The 16320-nt window shown below is 50.2% G+C and overlaps 1 protein-coding gene across 1 annotated transcript in view; it reads left to right on the top strand.

Moving 5' to 3' along the window:
* Positions 1–1577: 1577 nt before the first annotated feature.
* The window catches only part of LOC116519399 (LIM/homeobox protein Lhx2), a 34233-nt gene continuing 19490 nt past the window's right edge, over positions 1578–16320 (top strand). The window contains exons 1-3 of the mRNA XM_032233252.1: positions 1578–2209; positions 4712–4917; positions 5249–5625. Of these exons, the coding sequence (XP_032089143.1) occupies positions 2090–2209; positions 4712–4917; positions 5249–5625 (703 nt within the window). The 5' untranslated portion in view covers positions 1578–2089. The remainder of the gene's footprint in view (positions 2210–4711; positions 4918–5248; positions 5626–16320) is intronic.

The raw sequence follows: 16320 nt of genomic DNA, 5'->3' as shown, positions 1-16320 counted from the left end.
GGCTTTAGAAAGCAAAAAAAGGAGACAATTCTTTTAAATCCGGCTTCGAATACTGATGGTGGGGAGGGAAAGTGGGACGGACACACGGACACACACAAACCCATAACGATGGGCGGGACTGGGGTCCCTCCTTCTTTCCCCCCTCCCCCCAGGCTGTCCTCGCCCTCAACCCCCCTCCCCCAAAAAGCCACCTTGCCCTGGTTCACCCAATGCTTTCCATTCCCCAAAGCTGTGCCAATGCAGGGCCAGCTTCCTAAGGGGGGGGGGCTGATGTGTGCGCGTCCGTCCCCCCCAGAGGGCCAGAAAAGGCTCTCGGCCCCCACCGCCTTCGGAACGATAGAACTGGAGCGGTCTTTCGATGGCCACGCCCCCTTCACTGGGGGGGGGTTCCTTCTTTCCTACATTTTCTTTCTTTCCTTCTTTCCTGCCTCCCTCCTTTCCTCCCTCTCTTGTTCCCTCTCTCCTTTCTTTCTTTCCTCCCTCCCTCCATTACTTCCTTTTTTCCTGCCTCCCTGCCTCTCTCTTCTTTCTTTCTTTCTTTCCTTCCTCCTTTCCCATATTCCTTTCTACGATCTCTTTCTTTCCTTCTTCTTTCCTTCTTTCCTGCCTCCCTCCCTTCCTTCCTTTCTTCCTCCCTCTCCTTTTTATTTCTTTCTTTCCTCCTTTCTTCCTATATTCTCTTTCCTTCCTTCCTTCTTCCCTGCCTCCCTGCCTCTCTCCCTTCTTTCTTTCTTTCCTCCCTCGTCGTTCCCTTCCTTCCTACATTCTTTCCTTCCTTCCTTCCTTCTTTCTTTCTTCCCTCCCTCTTTGCCACTCTCACTTCTTTCCTTCCTTCCTTCCTTCTTTTCTTCCTTTCTTCTTTATTTCTTTCTTCCCACCTTTCCTTCCTTCCTACCTACGTTCTCTTTCCTTCTTTGCTTGCTTCTTTCTGTCCTCCCTCCCTGCCACTCTCACTTCTTTCCTTCCTTCTTTCCTTCCTTCTTTATTTCTTTCTTCCCTCCTTTCCTTCCTTCCTTCCTACGTTCTCTTTCCTTCCTCCCTCCCTTCCTTCTTTTCGAGAGTCCACTTATTCTTTCCCCCCGCAGTTGCCTCTCGCTGACTTAGTCTCCAAAGGAGGTGAGAAGGCGACTTTCCCACCCGAGGGGGACGGGAGTCTGCCTCATTCTTTGCGGGCAGAAAGGAAGCAAAAGGGGGCGTGTGTGTGGGGGGGGGGCGGACAGGGACCAATGAACCTCCTGAGAGAGATCGGAGGGGAGGACGTCTCTGCGAAGAACAATTTCCTCGCCGGCGATGCCCGAGTGGCGAGGGAGCGAGCGGTGGTAGCAAAGTGGCTTCCTGGACGGCGCGGTCCGTCCGACTAAGGCGAGGACGGTTCCCCAGGCGGCGGGGGAGCCTTCGCCCTTCCCGGGCCGAGCCGGCGACCGACGAGCACATGGTGGACGGAGCCGGGCGGGCGGGGAGCAGCCAATGGGCGCCCTGCCCGACGTGATGTCAGAGCGGCGCTAGAAAAGGCGCGGAGCCTTGCGCGGGCTGGGACTGCGGCGGCTTCTGCCCGGAACGCGGCTCCTCCTCCCGGTCCTCCCCCTCCTCCAGCCTCGCGTTCCCGCCCCCCTGCCTCGGTCCCCGAAGCGGCAGCCGGGCTCAGCAGCTGCCGTCGCCACCGCCGCCACTTCCGCGCCTGACGGAGAAAGAGGAGGAGGAGGAGGCGCAGCGGCGGCCCTGCTCCCGGTTGCCTCCCTCCTTGCGCGGATCCGGCCCTTTCCGCTCGCCGCAGCGCCTAGGCCTCTTCCACCACCGGAGCCGTCCCGAGCACCACCGGGAGAAGCGGAGGCGGCCGCCCGTACCTCGTCCGCCGTCCGTGCGCCCGGTCCGGCGGGCGGGCCTGGAGCCCGCGATGCTTTGAGCCCGGCCGTGCCACCCCTCGTTTCTCCGCCGGCCTGGAAACAGAAGCCAGCCGGAGGAGGAAGAGGAGGCGAGACGGGGCGGCCGGACGGGCCGGGGAATGGCACCGCCTCGCCTCCGGTAACCGGGGAGCCAGAAGCGGCGATCGCGGGGAGCGGCGGAGAGGCGCGGGGCCTCCGGCGCGGCCATGCTTTTCCACAGCTTAGCCGGCTCCGAGATGCAGGGCGTCATCGACGAGATGGACCGGCGGAGCAAAGGAGAGGCGCCCGCCATCACTTCGGTCATCGACCGTGGTGAAACCGAAACGGTAGGGCTCGCGGCGGCGGCGGCAGGCCCAGAGCCCCACTTTGTGGCGGGGAAAGACGCCGGGCTAGGGGCTCGGCTTCTCGGCCCCCAGTCGCGGACCCAAAAGCTCCCGAGAAGGCACCTCCAACGAAATACGGACCCTTGCGGGATTTGGGTAGGGGGGAAGGGAGGAAAAAGGGTCGCGGAGCCGCGGAACTGGGAGCGATTCAATCTGGAAAATTTCCAGCCGAAGCGAAGCCGTTGTTCCTCGCAGACTTTAAGCGGAAGAAGCTCGGTTTTTAAGAACCCAAATCCTACCCCCTAAAAGTCATTTTTGATTAACGATTATATTTTTCTGCTCCTCTCTCTAGTTATATCCCCCCCACCGCCTGAAAGACATAAAATTAAGTCAATTCAGGTGGATAACTAAGGCAAAGTTAGCCCACCTTCTTCAACCCAGCCAGAAAAGTGACTTGGCGAGAGAGAGGCTTTATTTTTTAATTACGATGCTTTAAAAATTTCATTTACAATCGCCCACCTCCCCAAATCTAAGTCTCTTGTCTATCTACGGGCTTTGCTTCCTTCCCCCCCCCCAATTTGCTTTGAATGTGTTTGCTTAACTAAGTGGCCTCGGTCGGCAACATTTTAATAGGGGGATTAGCATTTATCGAGGGGTTTTTTTTTTTTTGCGCTGGTTTATTTCCCACTTCTTGAAATCCTTTGCTTTCGGGGGTTTGAATTAGAGAAATGAACATTACCCGGTAAAGCGCCTTCCAGCCGTGTATAATATTTTTAAATAGTGGCGAAAAAAATAACAATAGCATTGTCAACAATAATCTGTGTATAAATAAATGCATGGTGTGAAATGCTATTTAATTGGGGACATTATTTCGAAGTTGAACGAAAAGGGGCCTTTTTCAAATATTTTTCATCCGCGTTGTCTTATTTTTCTTCGACATTTCTTGGCACACAGGAGTCGGGAAAGAGAAGAGAACAGTTTTCCCCGTTTTTCTTTTCTTTTTTGTTTTACTGTTATTATTGTTGTTGCTATAATTCCCCCCCCCCCCATGAGTCTGCTATTTTTTGCCCTTAGCATTTTTTTCCCCTGCAGAGATGCTTTGAAGAGAGAACCCAAGAAATCTATTCACTTATTTTTGCAGAGTTCCGAGCTTGGGCTTCTAACTATTCCGGCAGGAATTAAATAATAGGACAACCAGCTCCCCGCTTCCAAATATTAAAATCTATTTTCAAAAGATTTCCCCACTTTCTCATTTCAAATTAGAGGAACAGTTGTTGTTTTTTTGGCAGGAAAAATAAAATTAATCCGATGCTTAGGGATCTCTATTTAAAAAAATCCCCGTCTCTTCCATTTCTAATTAAAATAATTATTTGTCCTATTTAAAAAAGAAAGATGACAGAAGAAGGGAATTTTCCTCCCCCAATACCTGCCGAAATGGGGTTGGATAAATTAAAATTTTACATTTTAAAATATTTTTATAAGAAAGAGGGGGGAAAAAAGATCCTTCGACCAGCTTGGTTATTTAGGCAGAAGGAGGAAAAAAATCCACCTCGAATAAATTCAAACTTAAACTCCGCGGAAGCTTCCAGTATGGAAGGAACTCCAAGTGAGTTCGCTCGGGGCAAATTTCCGCTGAAGTCGGTTAGAATCTCAGGCAGGGCTGATTGTAGCCAGATGTTTTGCGCTTCTTCGGAAGTGATGCCTGCTTAGCTTCTGTCGTGGAAACGCGCAAAAACACGGGCTTGGCTCTGTACGAAGCGCCCTTCCCTTCCTTCCACTCCTACCCGCTTAAATTTTCTTCATTTTTTCCTTTAAAACAACAACAACGGCAGCAGCAACAATGGGGAAATCTCCGAGGAGTAACGCGAGCGGCCGTTATTTTGTTAGCAGGAGAATATTTATTAGATTGGTGTGTGTGTTTTTTAAAAAAGGAAATATTACTAATTTTTGCTTTCTTCAAAGAGTTGAAAAGGGAGTTCCGAGCGAGATGAAACTGTCACTTTTAGGATTTGCACCCCTATTTATTTTACTGGGTTTTTTTTTAAAAAAAATCCCAACCCCGCACCCCCACCGTTTCGCTTTTCCCGACGCGTCCCCCCTTCCCCCTTTTCGGTGGCACAGTCCGTTACGGCGAGATACGCGCAGAGAGAAACAGAGTGGGTTCAAGACAACGCCGCTAACTCGAGCCCCGAATTCACACACACAGACACACCCCAGTTTCGGCTTCGTAGACACGCAGAAAGGCTGAATTCCCCCTAAAACTGGAGCGAGGATTTTTACAGCTACCCGGATCTGAAAACGCGGCCTCTTCTGCCCAGCTCTGACCTGACCTGGGTTGTGAGAAGAGAGCCAGGGAAGATGGAGAAAAGATTTAGGGGCTCTCGGGCCCCACCCACCCCTCGCCCGGTTTAGGCATTTCCAGGCAAGGCTTCCCGGGCCGGACAGGTGAAGCGAACAGCGTTGGCGTTCGCGGTAAACGCGGCTTTTTCTCCCCTCTTTCCGCAGCACGCTATGCCGTCGGTCAGCAGCGAACGGGCCGCCCTGTGCGCCGGCTGCGGGGGAAAGATTTCGGACCGCTACTACCTCCTGGCGGTGGACAAGCAGTGGCACATGCGTTGTCTGAAGTGTTGCGAGTGTAAACTGAACCTGGAATCGGAGCTCACCTGCTTCAGCAAAGACGGCAGCATCTACTGCAAGGAAGACTACTACAGGTAAGGAGCTTGGGAAGGGGAAGGGGACGGGGCAGGTCTGGCCTGCGGGGACGGGACGGGAGAGCGGGCTGGAAGCTCCCCGGCTCGGTCTTCATAAAGACATACCTGCCGGCTCACCTGGCCCAGCAGCCGGCTTGTGGGGGGCGCCTTCCGAAAGGGGGGGGGCTGGGAGAGAGCGAGGGGCAGGGTCATTTCCCGCGTGGTGGAGGGCACTTCCCTTTCTTACCCCCCCAAAGAAAGGCAGGGAGGAACTGTGCACCTGTTCAGGTGAAGGCCTCAAAGGTTTCTCTCCTTTTTGTGTCTCTCTCTCTTCCCTCTCTCTGGCTGGCAGGAGGTTCTCGGTGCAGCGCTGCGCTCGCTGCCACTTGGGCATCTCCGCCTCGGAGATGGTGATGCGCGCCCGGGACTCGGTTTACCACCTGAACTGCTTCACCTGCTCCACCTGCGCCAAGATGCTCACCACCGGCGACCACTTCGGCATGAAGGACGGGCTGGTTTACTGCCGCCTGCACTTCGAGGCGCTGCTGCGGGATGAGTATCAGCTGCACTTCAACCATGCCGAGGGGGTGGCCGGCAAGGGCCCCGCTCTGGGGGCCGCCGCCCCGCTGGGCCTGCCCTATTACAACGGCGTGGGCACCGTGCAGAAGGGGCGGCCCAGGAAACGGAAGAGCCCGGGACCCGGCGCCGAGCTGGCTGCCTACAACGCAGGTAAAAAAAGAGGGGGGAAAAACCGTGCGCTGCGCCCTCCCGGTTTTGCAAACAGGATCCGCTTTTGCGCCAGGCTTCGTTTGGCGAGGAAGGCGCCGTCGCGCGTCCGGGACACCCCCGTTTGTCGACTTGGCGGCTTGGGGAGAACAAGCCTGTTGGAGTTTTTTTCGCGGGGGGGGGGGACCCGGGCACCTCCTCGTCGTCATCCCCTGCTCTGCGCCTGGGCCTTGAACTCGCCCTGAAATTGCGCGCTTCGGCAAGGACGCCTTTAACAGCATTATGGGGTCCCCGGGAAAGTAGTGTTACTACTGGGGTCCCTACGACAACTACTCCCAGGAATAAAAATGTGAAAATTAAACATATAATTGGCACGTTAGTCAGTGGCTCAGACGGCTGGGCTTGTCAATCAGAAAGGTCGGCGGTTCGAATCCCTAGCCCCTCGTAACGGAGTGAGCTCCCGTGACTTGTCCCAGCTTCTGCCAAGGTGGCAGTTCGAAATGCATGTAAGAATGCAAGTAGAAAAATAGGGACCACCTTTGGTGGGATGGGAACAGCGTTCCGTGCAAGTCATGCCGGCCACATGACCACGGAGACTCTCCGGACAGCCTTTGAAACGGAGATGAACACCCCCCCTCCCCTGGAGTCGGGAACGAATAGCACGTATGTGCGAGGGGAACCTTTACCTTTACCTATTACTTTTTTAAAAAAAATATAGTTAAATGTAATGAATACATTGCTGTATTTATAGGATACAAGGTGCATTGAAGGGTTAACATACACAGATTAGTCTGGGGCCCCTCTGCTCGTCATGCCCACATGCGTTAAGACAGCCCTGGGCCTGGGACGTTCCCACGTTCGGAACAGCGGATCTCCGCTTATTCGAGGGAGTTTTGAGACAGGATCCCTTCTCTCAGCTTGGGCGCTAAAGCTGCGGGGTCTTCGCTGCTTTAGAGACGGGCTGGGCCGCGGGCGGGGGCGCTGGGGTGGAGATCCCGGGCTTCAGGGACGTGAGGAAAGTCGCGTTTCCTGCACGTCGGGATCGGGGTTGACCTTGGCCGCGCTATCGCGGGGCCGAGCGGAGAGGTTTCCCCTGCTTTTCCCCGGGGTGGCTCGCGGGGAATTTCGGGCTGTGCAATTGGGGTGTGCAATTCATCCGTGTGTCGTGCGCGTAGGGTTGGAGACTATTTTGGGGGGCACAGGAGCGTCACCCGGAGTTTCTTAGCTAAGAAAGGACAGGTGTTATTATGATTTTTTTTCCTGTTGCGGATCCGGCACGGTTGAAGGCGTCTGAACCTCGGCGAGAATGCGTGTCTTATTGGCAGAGGGAATGTATTGAGGAGGGGGATCCGGTGCCGAATATTAGGAGGGGAGTGGGGAGTAAGGAATTATTTGTTTTCTTTCGTCCCCTGGAAATCAACCCCTTTTCTAAGCAGTTGCTCCCTCGCCCCGCACCTGGGAAAGTTTATTCTTCGGCAACCGGCCGCCAACCTTCTACCCCCCCCCGCCCCAAACGTAGTAAAGTTGGGACAGGGAGGGCGAAATAGAGAGCAGAGTGAGGTGCGTGCTGTTAGGTGAAAGCCCCCTACCCCAATTGCAAACCCGGGGAAGGAATTAAAGCACTTTCTTTGATTGCGCCCGTATCCGAACGCGAGTCGCATCTTGGTTCTATCATTTTCCCCGGCAATTTGGGGGCTCGAACTGAGGGTCGCGGGGGTGGGGCAGGAGAGGAGGAAGGGGAAGGGGAGAGGTTGGATGGGAGACTGATGCAGCTGAAGAACGGGAGAGTGGACCGGGCCGTTTTTGTTGGCCAGGCTAAAGGCGCGCGGGAGCCGTTTTCCTGGACGCGAATCGAGTCTGACAGGCGGAAAAACGGCTTCGGAGGGGGGCCCGGATTTCAAAAGGATTGTCCCCCCCCCACCTCCTCCGTTGTCCCAAACGGTTTGCGCGGGGGCTCCCCTCCTCTGCATTTGGGAACTTTTCTTTCTTTCTTTCTTTCTTTCTTTCTTTCTTTCTTTCTTTCTTTCTTTCTTTCTTTCTTTCTTTCTTTTTCTTTCTTTCTCTCTCTTCTCTTTCTTTCCCTTGCTTTCTTCTTTTTTCTTTTTCTTTCTCTCTCTTTCTTTTGTTCTCTCTTTTTCTTTCTCCCTCTCTTTTCTTTCTTTCCCTCACTCTTCTTTCTTTTTTCTTTCTCTTTCTCTCTTTCTTTCTTTCCCTTGCTCTCTTCTTTTTTCTTTCTCTCTCTCTCTCTCTCTCTCTCTCTCTTTTGTTCTCTCTTTTTCTTTCTCTCTTTTTTATTTCTTTCTTTCCTTCACTCTTCTTTCTTTCTTTTTTCTTTCTCTTTCTCTCTCTTTCTCTCTCTCTCTCTCTCTCTCTTTCTTTCTCTCTCTCTCTATTTATTTCCTTGTTGGGGGGAATTCAGAGCCATCTCTTCTTTCCCATTGTTTTATTTTTTTTAAAAAAATCCTCAAAAAAACCCTTTCTCAAATCGCAGCAAACTCCCCCAGGAAGAACAGAAATTCAGAGACATACCCCCTCCCCTGTTTTCCTCATCCAATGGAAAACGGCCCTCCTTCCCCTCCCCACTTTTCTAGGGTTGCACCCCCCCCCCAAAATCTCCCCCCCTCCTGGGCTTCTTTCTTGTGGGGGGGGGGTAGAAGAGCCTTGCCGGCCTATTGAGAAAACTCCCACTCCCCCTTTATCCAGAAAGGACAAGGAAAGCTTTCCCCAAATCTACCATTTCACTTGAGTTCCTTCAAGTGACCTATTATTCCTCATTTGATTTGTCCCAATTCGAACCAACTTGGCTACAGAATACATTAAAGTAAGTGTATGTGTGTGAGACACACACACACACACACACACAGAAAGAGAGACAGAGACAGAGAGGTTGGGCTGTTTCTCTACAGCAGTGGTTCCCAAACTTGGCAACTTTAAGACTTGTGGACTTCAACTCCCAGAATTCTCCAGCCAGCATACCTCTAGCCCTCTCTTGGACAGAAACTCTGGGGAGCTACTGAGAAGTGGGGAAGTCGTGGTAGGTCATATAAAGCCCAAGGGGGAAGTCCCATCTCACAGGGTAAGAAGATTCATAACAGAAAGAAATAGAAGAAGGATAGAATAAAAGAGCTGGAAGGGGGCCTTAGAGGTCTTCTAGCCCAATCCCCAGCTCAAGCAGGAGACCCTACACCAATTGTGGACAAATATCTTAAAGGTGTTTTTTTTAGGAACTTACCGGTACTTGTTATTTTCTTTTGAAGACATTTTGCTTCTCATCCAAGAAGCTTCTTCAACTCTCTGGATAGTGGAGAATGGAAGGATTTATATTCCTTCCAGACAGCTGGTCATTTGCATCCTTTTTTTAGAGGGTCCTTGAGGCACTTGGAGGTTTACCAGTAGGAATAAAAAAAAAATCCTTCCATTGTTGAGTCCTTATATTCAAATAGGAATATCAATCCTTTCATAGCCCACCATCATCCTGTCTGAACTGAAGAAGCTTCTTGGATGAGAAGCAAAATGTCTTTAAAAAAAGGAAAAAAAAACGTAAAGTCCAATTGTCTCCTGAAAAAGCACCTTTGGGACAACCATGACCTGGGGCAGGGGGTCACCAACCTTTCTGAGCTCAGGGACCACTAAATTCATAATTTTAAATCTCACAGACCATTAATGTGAATTTTTAAAAAAGATAAATACGATTTAGTGCAATATAGGTAAAGGTCCCCATCACCCATATGTGCTAGTCGTTCCTGACTCTAGGGGGCGGTGCTCATCTCTGTTTCAAAGCTGAAGAGCCAGCACTGCCCGAAGACGTCTCCGTGGTCATGACTCAATGCCGAAGGCGCACGGAACGCTCTTCCCTTCCCACCAAAGGTAGTTCCTATTTTTCTACTTGCATTTATTTACGTGCTTTCGAACTGCTAGGTTGGAAGAAGCTGGGATAAGTCACAGGAGTTCACCCTGTTATGCGGCGCCAGGGATTCGAACCGCCGAACTGCTGATTATTTTGATGGACAAGCTTCAGTGTCATAGCCACTGTGCCACCTTTAGGGCAATATAAAAAAAAATGCAAATAATTTTTCTGCGGACCACCAAAACTTTCTCACGAATAGCATCCCACGCACCACTTTTTTGGTGACCACTGACCTGGAGGACGGAGAATCTCTATGGACTTCCAGACAAATTCTTGAAACTCTAAAGCGTTGGAGTAGCTACAACTTCTGAAGGCACGCCAATTCTGAGTCAGAAGTCTCTTTATAGGGACCGCTCGGTTTTTGGCCGCCAGGAAATATTCTCCTGATTGGTGGGGGGGGGGGAAAGGAGGCCTCCCCGGTGATTCTAGCACTTGGCTGTGTTCTGACCCAGCTTAGCAGAAGCAAGAAACGGAAAAAAACCACTTTATTTACCTCTTGGGAATTAATGACATTCACACCCCGAAAAGTCCAGGCAATAGTCCTTCAAGAAGTTAACGGCAGTAACAGACCTTGTCAGTTCCTTGCTATTATTGCAAGTATCCCCCCCACCCCCCCAAAAGGCTGCAAATTAAGTTCTGACAAGCAGCCTTTGGATGCACGAAACACCATGAGCAAAATCTTCAGAAATCTGAACTGTTGTCTTCTACGACCACCATTCCCCTTTCCTTCTATTTATTCCCCAGCCAGGGAGGGACCATTCTGTGTCCTAGTGTGTTTTGCTTCCCGAATTGACTCCTTGTCCTCCGTTGTTCTCCTCTCCAAACAGCTCTGTGCATCCGTGAGCCGAGGTGGTGCAGTGGTTAGGGTGCAGTACTGCAGGCCACTTCAGCTGACTGTTATCTGCAGTTCAGCGGTTCTAATCTCACTGGCTCAAGGTTGACTCAGCCTTCCATCCTTCCGAGGTGGGTGAAATGAGGACCCAGACTGTGGGGTCGATATGCTGACTCTGTAAACCGCTTAGAGAGGGCTGAAAGCCCTATGAAGCGGTATATAAGTCTAACTGCTATTGCTATTGCTATTGCATCTGGGAACAGGCGCCAGCTGTCCCCCCTCCCCATTTATCTCAGCCTCCAAAGGCAGCTGCCTCTCCGATGGCTGGGAAATGTCGGGCAACCCTGGCTCTTATCTCTGCGTCCAACACTGAGCATCCATCAGAACCTTCCCCGGGCTCCAGAACTGGCCCATGTTCTTCGCCAGTCTCCTCATTGTCTGAGTCTGCCGCCAGCTCTGCTAGCAGCTGGCAGGCCACAACAGGCTGGTAGATCCTTGAGAGAGATTCTAGATTGATGGTGGCGGTGGGAAATTGAATCTCATAGGTCGCTTTTCCTCAATTGCACCAAAGCTGCTCCCTTTAGGGTGAGCCTGGAAGTGTTGGGGTTGTTTTCTTAACTCCCCTCCCCTCCCCATGTGAAGGCTCAAGTGATTGACAGTGGCATTTCAATGGTTTGGTGTTTGAGACCTATTTTTCTGGCCCCCAATGTAGAAGCACCCCCCCCCCCCAAACTCCCTGGAAGACTGTGGCCCACCCCTCCTAAGCAATTTTGTCAGGGTAAGTCTACAGCCAGGCAGCTAGGAGTGAATGTCCAGTCCTGGACATTGGGAGACTAACTTATCCTAGGGCCCATGGAGGTTAGAGAGCCACTCTAGCTATGGGCGTGGCGGGACGGGGTCTGGTTGCCTAAAGAGACACACCGTTTGCATAGAAAGAAGCCCTTTCCCACACGGGTCTCACCCTCACGGCATCTTCATGGCCAAAAAGGGCTCTGCATAGTGGAAGAGGCTATATAGGAACATATAGCCTCTGTATCCAGGTGCACTAGCACTGATAATGTTACCTAGTTGGGTCATGAAATGTTTGCAAACAAGCCACTAAGCTCAGAGAGCACCAAGGGCTCTACAGTCCTCCTCCTCCTCCTCCTTCTCCTGCTCCTCCCAGCAAACCCCACTCTCCCTTCTAGCACTGATGAATGATGTTACTTAGTTGAGTCATGGAATGTCTGCAAGATAATTACCAAGCTCAGAGAGCACCAAGGACCCCACAGTCCTCCTCCTCTTCCTCTTTCTCTTCCTCCTCCCACTCTTCTTTCTCCTGCTCTTCCTCTCCTCCCCTTCCTCCTCCTCCTCTTCTTCTTCTTCTTCCCCCTCTTCCTCCTCCTCCTCTTCTTTCTCCTCCTCCTCCTCCTCCTCCTCCTCCTCCTCCTCCTCCTCCTCCTCCTCCTCCCAGCAAACCCCACTCCCTTCTAGCACTGATGATGTTACTTAGTTGGGTCATGAAACGCCTGCAAGATAACCACCAAGCTCAGAGAGCACCAAGGACCCCTCATTTCAACCCCGAGCTACAAATATTCTCCTGTATTGGTATCCAAAAGGGGATGCAGTGGCTTGGTGGCTAAGACGCCGAGCTTGTCGATCAGAAAAATCGGCGGTTCAGCGGTTCGAACCCCGAGCACCGCGTAACAGAGGGAGCTCCCGTGACTCGTCCCAGCTTCTGCCAACCAAGCAGTTCGAAAGCACATTTAAAAAATGCAAGTAGAAAAATAGGAGCCGCCTTTGGTGGGAAGGGAACAGCATTCCGTGTGCCTTCGGCATTGAGTCATGCAGGCCACATGACCACAGAGACGTCTTCGGACAGCGCTGGCTCTTCGGCTTTGAAACGGAGATGAGCAGCGCCCCCTAGAGTCGTAAACAACTAGCACATATGTGTGTGAGGGGAACCTTGCCCTTTGCAGGTGAGTGAGGGGAGAGAATCCATATCGGATTTGTAATGTCCTGCCCCGATGCTCACCAGGTGCGGCAAGAACTGGGAAGTCCACTCTGCTGGCTTGGTGCTGATTGTATCGTCTTCTGGAAGGACTGTGTGAATAGGTATGAAATAGGTGTCCATGCAACCTGATGTTTATCTCACATCTGTTAGGAGATCTACTTGCTTAAGAATTGAAAGCAGAAGCAGCACATTAATTTAGAGAAGAGGTGACTTTTGGGGTTTATCGTTGTGAATGGATGTGAGGGGGGAAAGTATTTATGCCAGCTGAAGGAGGCAACGTTGCCCATTTGCTACTCAGCCCATCCTTCCAACGTTTTTAGTTAAATATTTCTCGTTCGGCTCATGGCCTTCGGTTTATCGATCTTCCTGGACTTGTAAAATCTTGATTGGGTGCCGCCAAGAGTCCTTACCCGCATCCTTAAGATTTTGCATGACCTTTTCCTTCTTTAAAATATGGAATACCGGAGTTGGGAGGGACCCTGCAGGTCATCTAGTCCAACCCCCTGCTCAAGTGGGAGACCGTGCACCATTTCTGACAGATGGCAGTCTCTTCTTGAAAGCTTCCAGGGATGAAGCTCCAAAACTCCCGTTCCATGGGTGCATTGTCCTCACTGTCGAGAAAATTCCTCCTTATTTCCAGGTTGAATCTCTCCTTGGTCAGTTTCCATCCATTATTCCTTGTCTGGCTTTGGAAAATGTGTAGCTTGACTCCCCTCCTCTCTGTGACATTTGAGGGATCAGTCCTAATGACACCACGTTTGGAGAAGCTGCAGAGGTTTGCTTTATTTAACTTTTAGAAGCAGCCACTATCTTTGTTCTCCCGCGCTGTTAACGGGCGATATTTTAATGTTACGCTTGGTGTTTGCTCTCGATTGCTAAAGACCCTGTATTAACACTAGGATAAGTCACGGTGACCTGACTAGAAGTTAGAACAGAGGTAGAAATAAGAAATGGGGGGGGGGAATATTAGCATATATAATTTTTAACTAATAGAATATAAGCAGTAATCAGATGGAAAGATTAGAGGTTAAATGATGGTATTACTATGTTTGCTTAAATAATATAATCAATGGAACAGAAGTTGCCTCCAGAAGTTGTGAATGCTCCAACACTGGAAGTCTTTAAGAAGATGTTGGATAGCCATTTGTCTGGAATGGTATAGGGTTTCCTGCCTAGGCAGGGGGTTAGATTAGAAGACCTCCAAGGTCACTTCCAACTCTGCTATTGTATTATTGCAATAATATACATGTACATGTACATTTTAATGCCAATGGTTTTATTACAATAGGCATTAAAATGCACATGTATATTAATGCTAGGATTATACATGTTTGATTAATGTAACATTAATCCAAGGTGGCTCAGTGGCTAAGATGCTGAACTTGTTGATCAGAAAGGTCGGCAGTTTGGCGGTTCAAATCCCTAGCGCCACGAAATGGAGTGAGCTCCCGTGACTTGTCCCAGCTTCTGCCAACCTAGCAGTTCGAAAGCACATAAAAATGCAAGTAGGAAAATAGGAACCACCTTTGGGGGGAAGGGAACAGTGTCCCATGTGCCTTTGGCATTGAATCATGCCGGCCACATGACCACGGAGATGTCTTCGGAGAGCGAAGGCCCTTCGGCTTTGAAATGGAGATGAGCACCGGCCCCCTAAAGTCAGGAACGACTAGCACATAAGTGCGAGGGGAACTTTTATCTTTTTATGTATGCTTAAATAATATTACCATTGGCGTTAAAATGGCACATTGATATATTGAATAACTACTTTAAAACAAACATGTATATTAATACTAGGGTTATATAAGTTTGATTAGTTTCATCCTCTCTCTCTCTCTCTCTCTCTCTCTCTCTCTCTCTTTCTCTCTCTCTCTCTCTCTCTCTCTCTCTCACACACACACACACACACACACTGGAAAATTCACTGTGTCTCTCAAGTGCCATACCGTCCCCAGGGAGTGTTTAGGAACATTGCGTGACACAGTGGCGTCAGCTGCCTGCGGGTCAAATAAAACTCTTGATTTCAGCCACCGACAAAGATCAACTTAACTAATCTGGCACCAAATTGGCGTCCATGCAGACCCTCTGCGCTGGGGGGTGGGGGTGTGTGGTCTGCCTAATTTCTTTCCCCCCTCCCCCAGCTCATGCTTTACGCCAAACAAAACACCTCAAATAATGCTCTCCTAAGTAAAGAAGCTGCTGTGGAGGTTTGCTTTAGCTGGCTGCAAGAAATTGCCTTCGTTCATGGATAACTTTAAATTGGGGTTTTCCTAAATGTGAGCTGGAAAGAAGAAAAAAAAGGGTGAATTAATTTTCTGGTTTTTGTCCGCTTTTCGATCAAGAGGGCAAGCTTTGGCACAGAGCTCCTGAGCATTTATGAAAAGTTGTGTCCGGAGGTTGTGTACAACGATCAAACAACTTTCAGGCAACTGTTGGTTATTTATGGCAAGGTGAAGGTAAAGGCGTATGGGAAGCGGTGGCTTAGTAGCTAAGACGCTGTGCTTGTTGATCAGAAAGGTCAGCAGTTCGGCGGTTCGAATCCCTAGTGCCACTTAATGGAGTGAGCTCCCATTACTTGTCCCAGCTTTTGCCAACCTAACAGTTCGAAAGCATAAAAAAAATGCAAGTAGAAAAATAGGAACCACCTTTGATAGGAAGGTAACAGTGTTCCGTGCGCCTTCGGCATTGAGTCATGCCAGCCACATGACCACGGAGAGTCTTCGGACAGCGCTGGCTCTTCGGCTTTGAAAGGGAGATGAGCACCACCCCCTAGAGTCAGGAACGACTAGCACAGATGTGGGAGGGGGAACCTTTACCATTTTAAAGGCAAAGGTGAGGTGTAAGAAAGGATGACTTAAAAGGATCACTTTAATGGGCCACACTGTGGCCATCCCTGGGCCACCCTGTTCTTTTCATATCACGGCTCCGAATATTTGGGGTCTCTTTTTCTCAATGAGGCCTGGGACCTTGCAAGAAATCTGAGCTTTGCCTCTTGCATTCACCACGGCCTCTCTCTCTCTGCGATCACCTCAGATTACGTCCTAAAAAACATTACTCGCTTTTTATTGTTATTGATGCTGCTTGTGAGCAAGGATGGAGCCCATTCGGAAGTGGTGTGCTGTGCATGATGGGTTGCTTTTACCAAGCTGTTGGTGAGGTTTTTTTTTTTTTTCCATTTCTGCCCAGTCTGGAAATATTCTGGTATTTTTGCAGCGCTTGAGCCCCCCCTGAAGGGCAACTGGTTGATTTTGACTCCTGAATTTGGGATCCAGATTTAATTCAGAATTTCCAAATTTCTGATCTGCACTTGACTTAACTGCACCAGTTTTCAGGTCCCTGTCAGAAGTAGATCAGATAATCGGATGAAGGACAATTTTAAAAGCTTGCGCAGATACGTTGAGACAGTGGGATCGATAATTCACGCATTAGAACACCCATGAGAGATATTTCTCTCTCTCTCCCTCCCTCCCTCCCTCTCTCTCTCTCTCTCTCTTTTCCTGAGGTTTTAGTCCTTTTGGTAGAACGAGTAAATAATTATCAAGGGAGGTGAATCCAATGAAGCTCTGCATGGGGTTTCCCCTTTCCTCCCGTTCAAAAATCTGGAACACAGACAGGAAGTTGTAGAAAATTTAGTTCTGATCACATCACATCCCAAAAGAACAGGATTTCTTCCTCTCTGCTACCCCTGAAAAGGCAAATGTGCATGGCAGTTTTTAAAAGGCGTATATGCCTTTTTTTCAATAGATATTAAGGAAGTTGGCTAAGACGTTGTGCTTGTCAATCAGAAAGGTCGGCAGTTTGGCGGTTCGAATCCCTAGCACCGCATAACAGAGTGAGCTCCCATGACTTGTCCCAGCTTCTGCCAACCTAGCAGTTCAAAAGTAATGCAAGTAGAAAAATAGGAACCACCTTTGGTGGGAAGGGAATAGCATTGCGTGGGCCTTCGGCATTGAGTCATGCCGGCCACAT

Source organism: Thamnophis elegans, chromosome 16, assembly GCF_009769535.1.
Source record: "Thamnophis elegans isolate rThaEle1 chromosome 16, rThaEle1.pri, whole genome shotgun sequence".
Classification (NCBI taxonomy): Eukaryota; Metazoa; Chordata; class Lepidosauria; order Squamata; family Colubridae; genus Thamnophis; species Thamnophis elegans.
The sequence above is the reverse complement of the archived record's forward strand: the minus strand, read 5'-3'. Positions and strand labels throughout refer to the sequence as shown.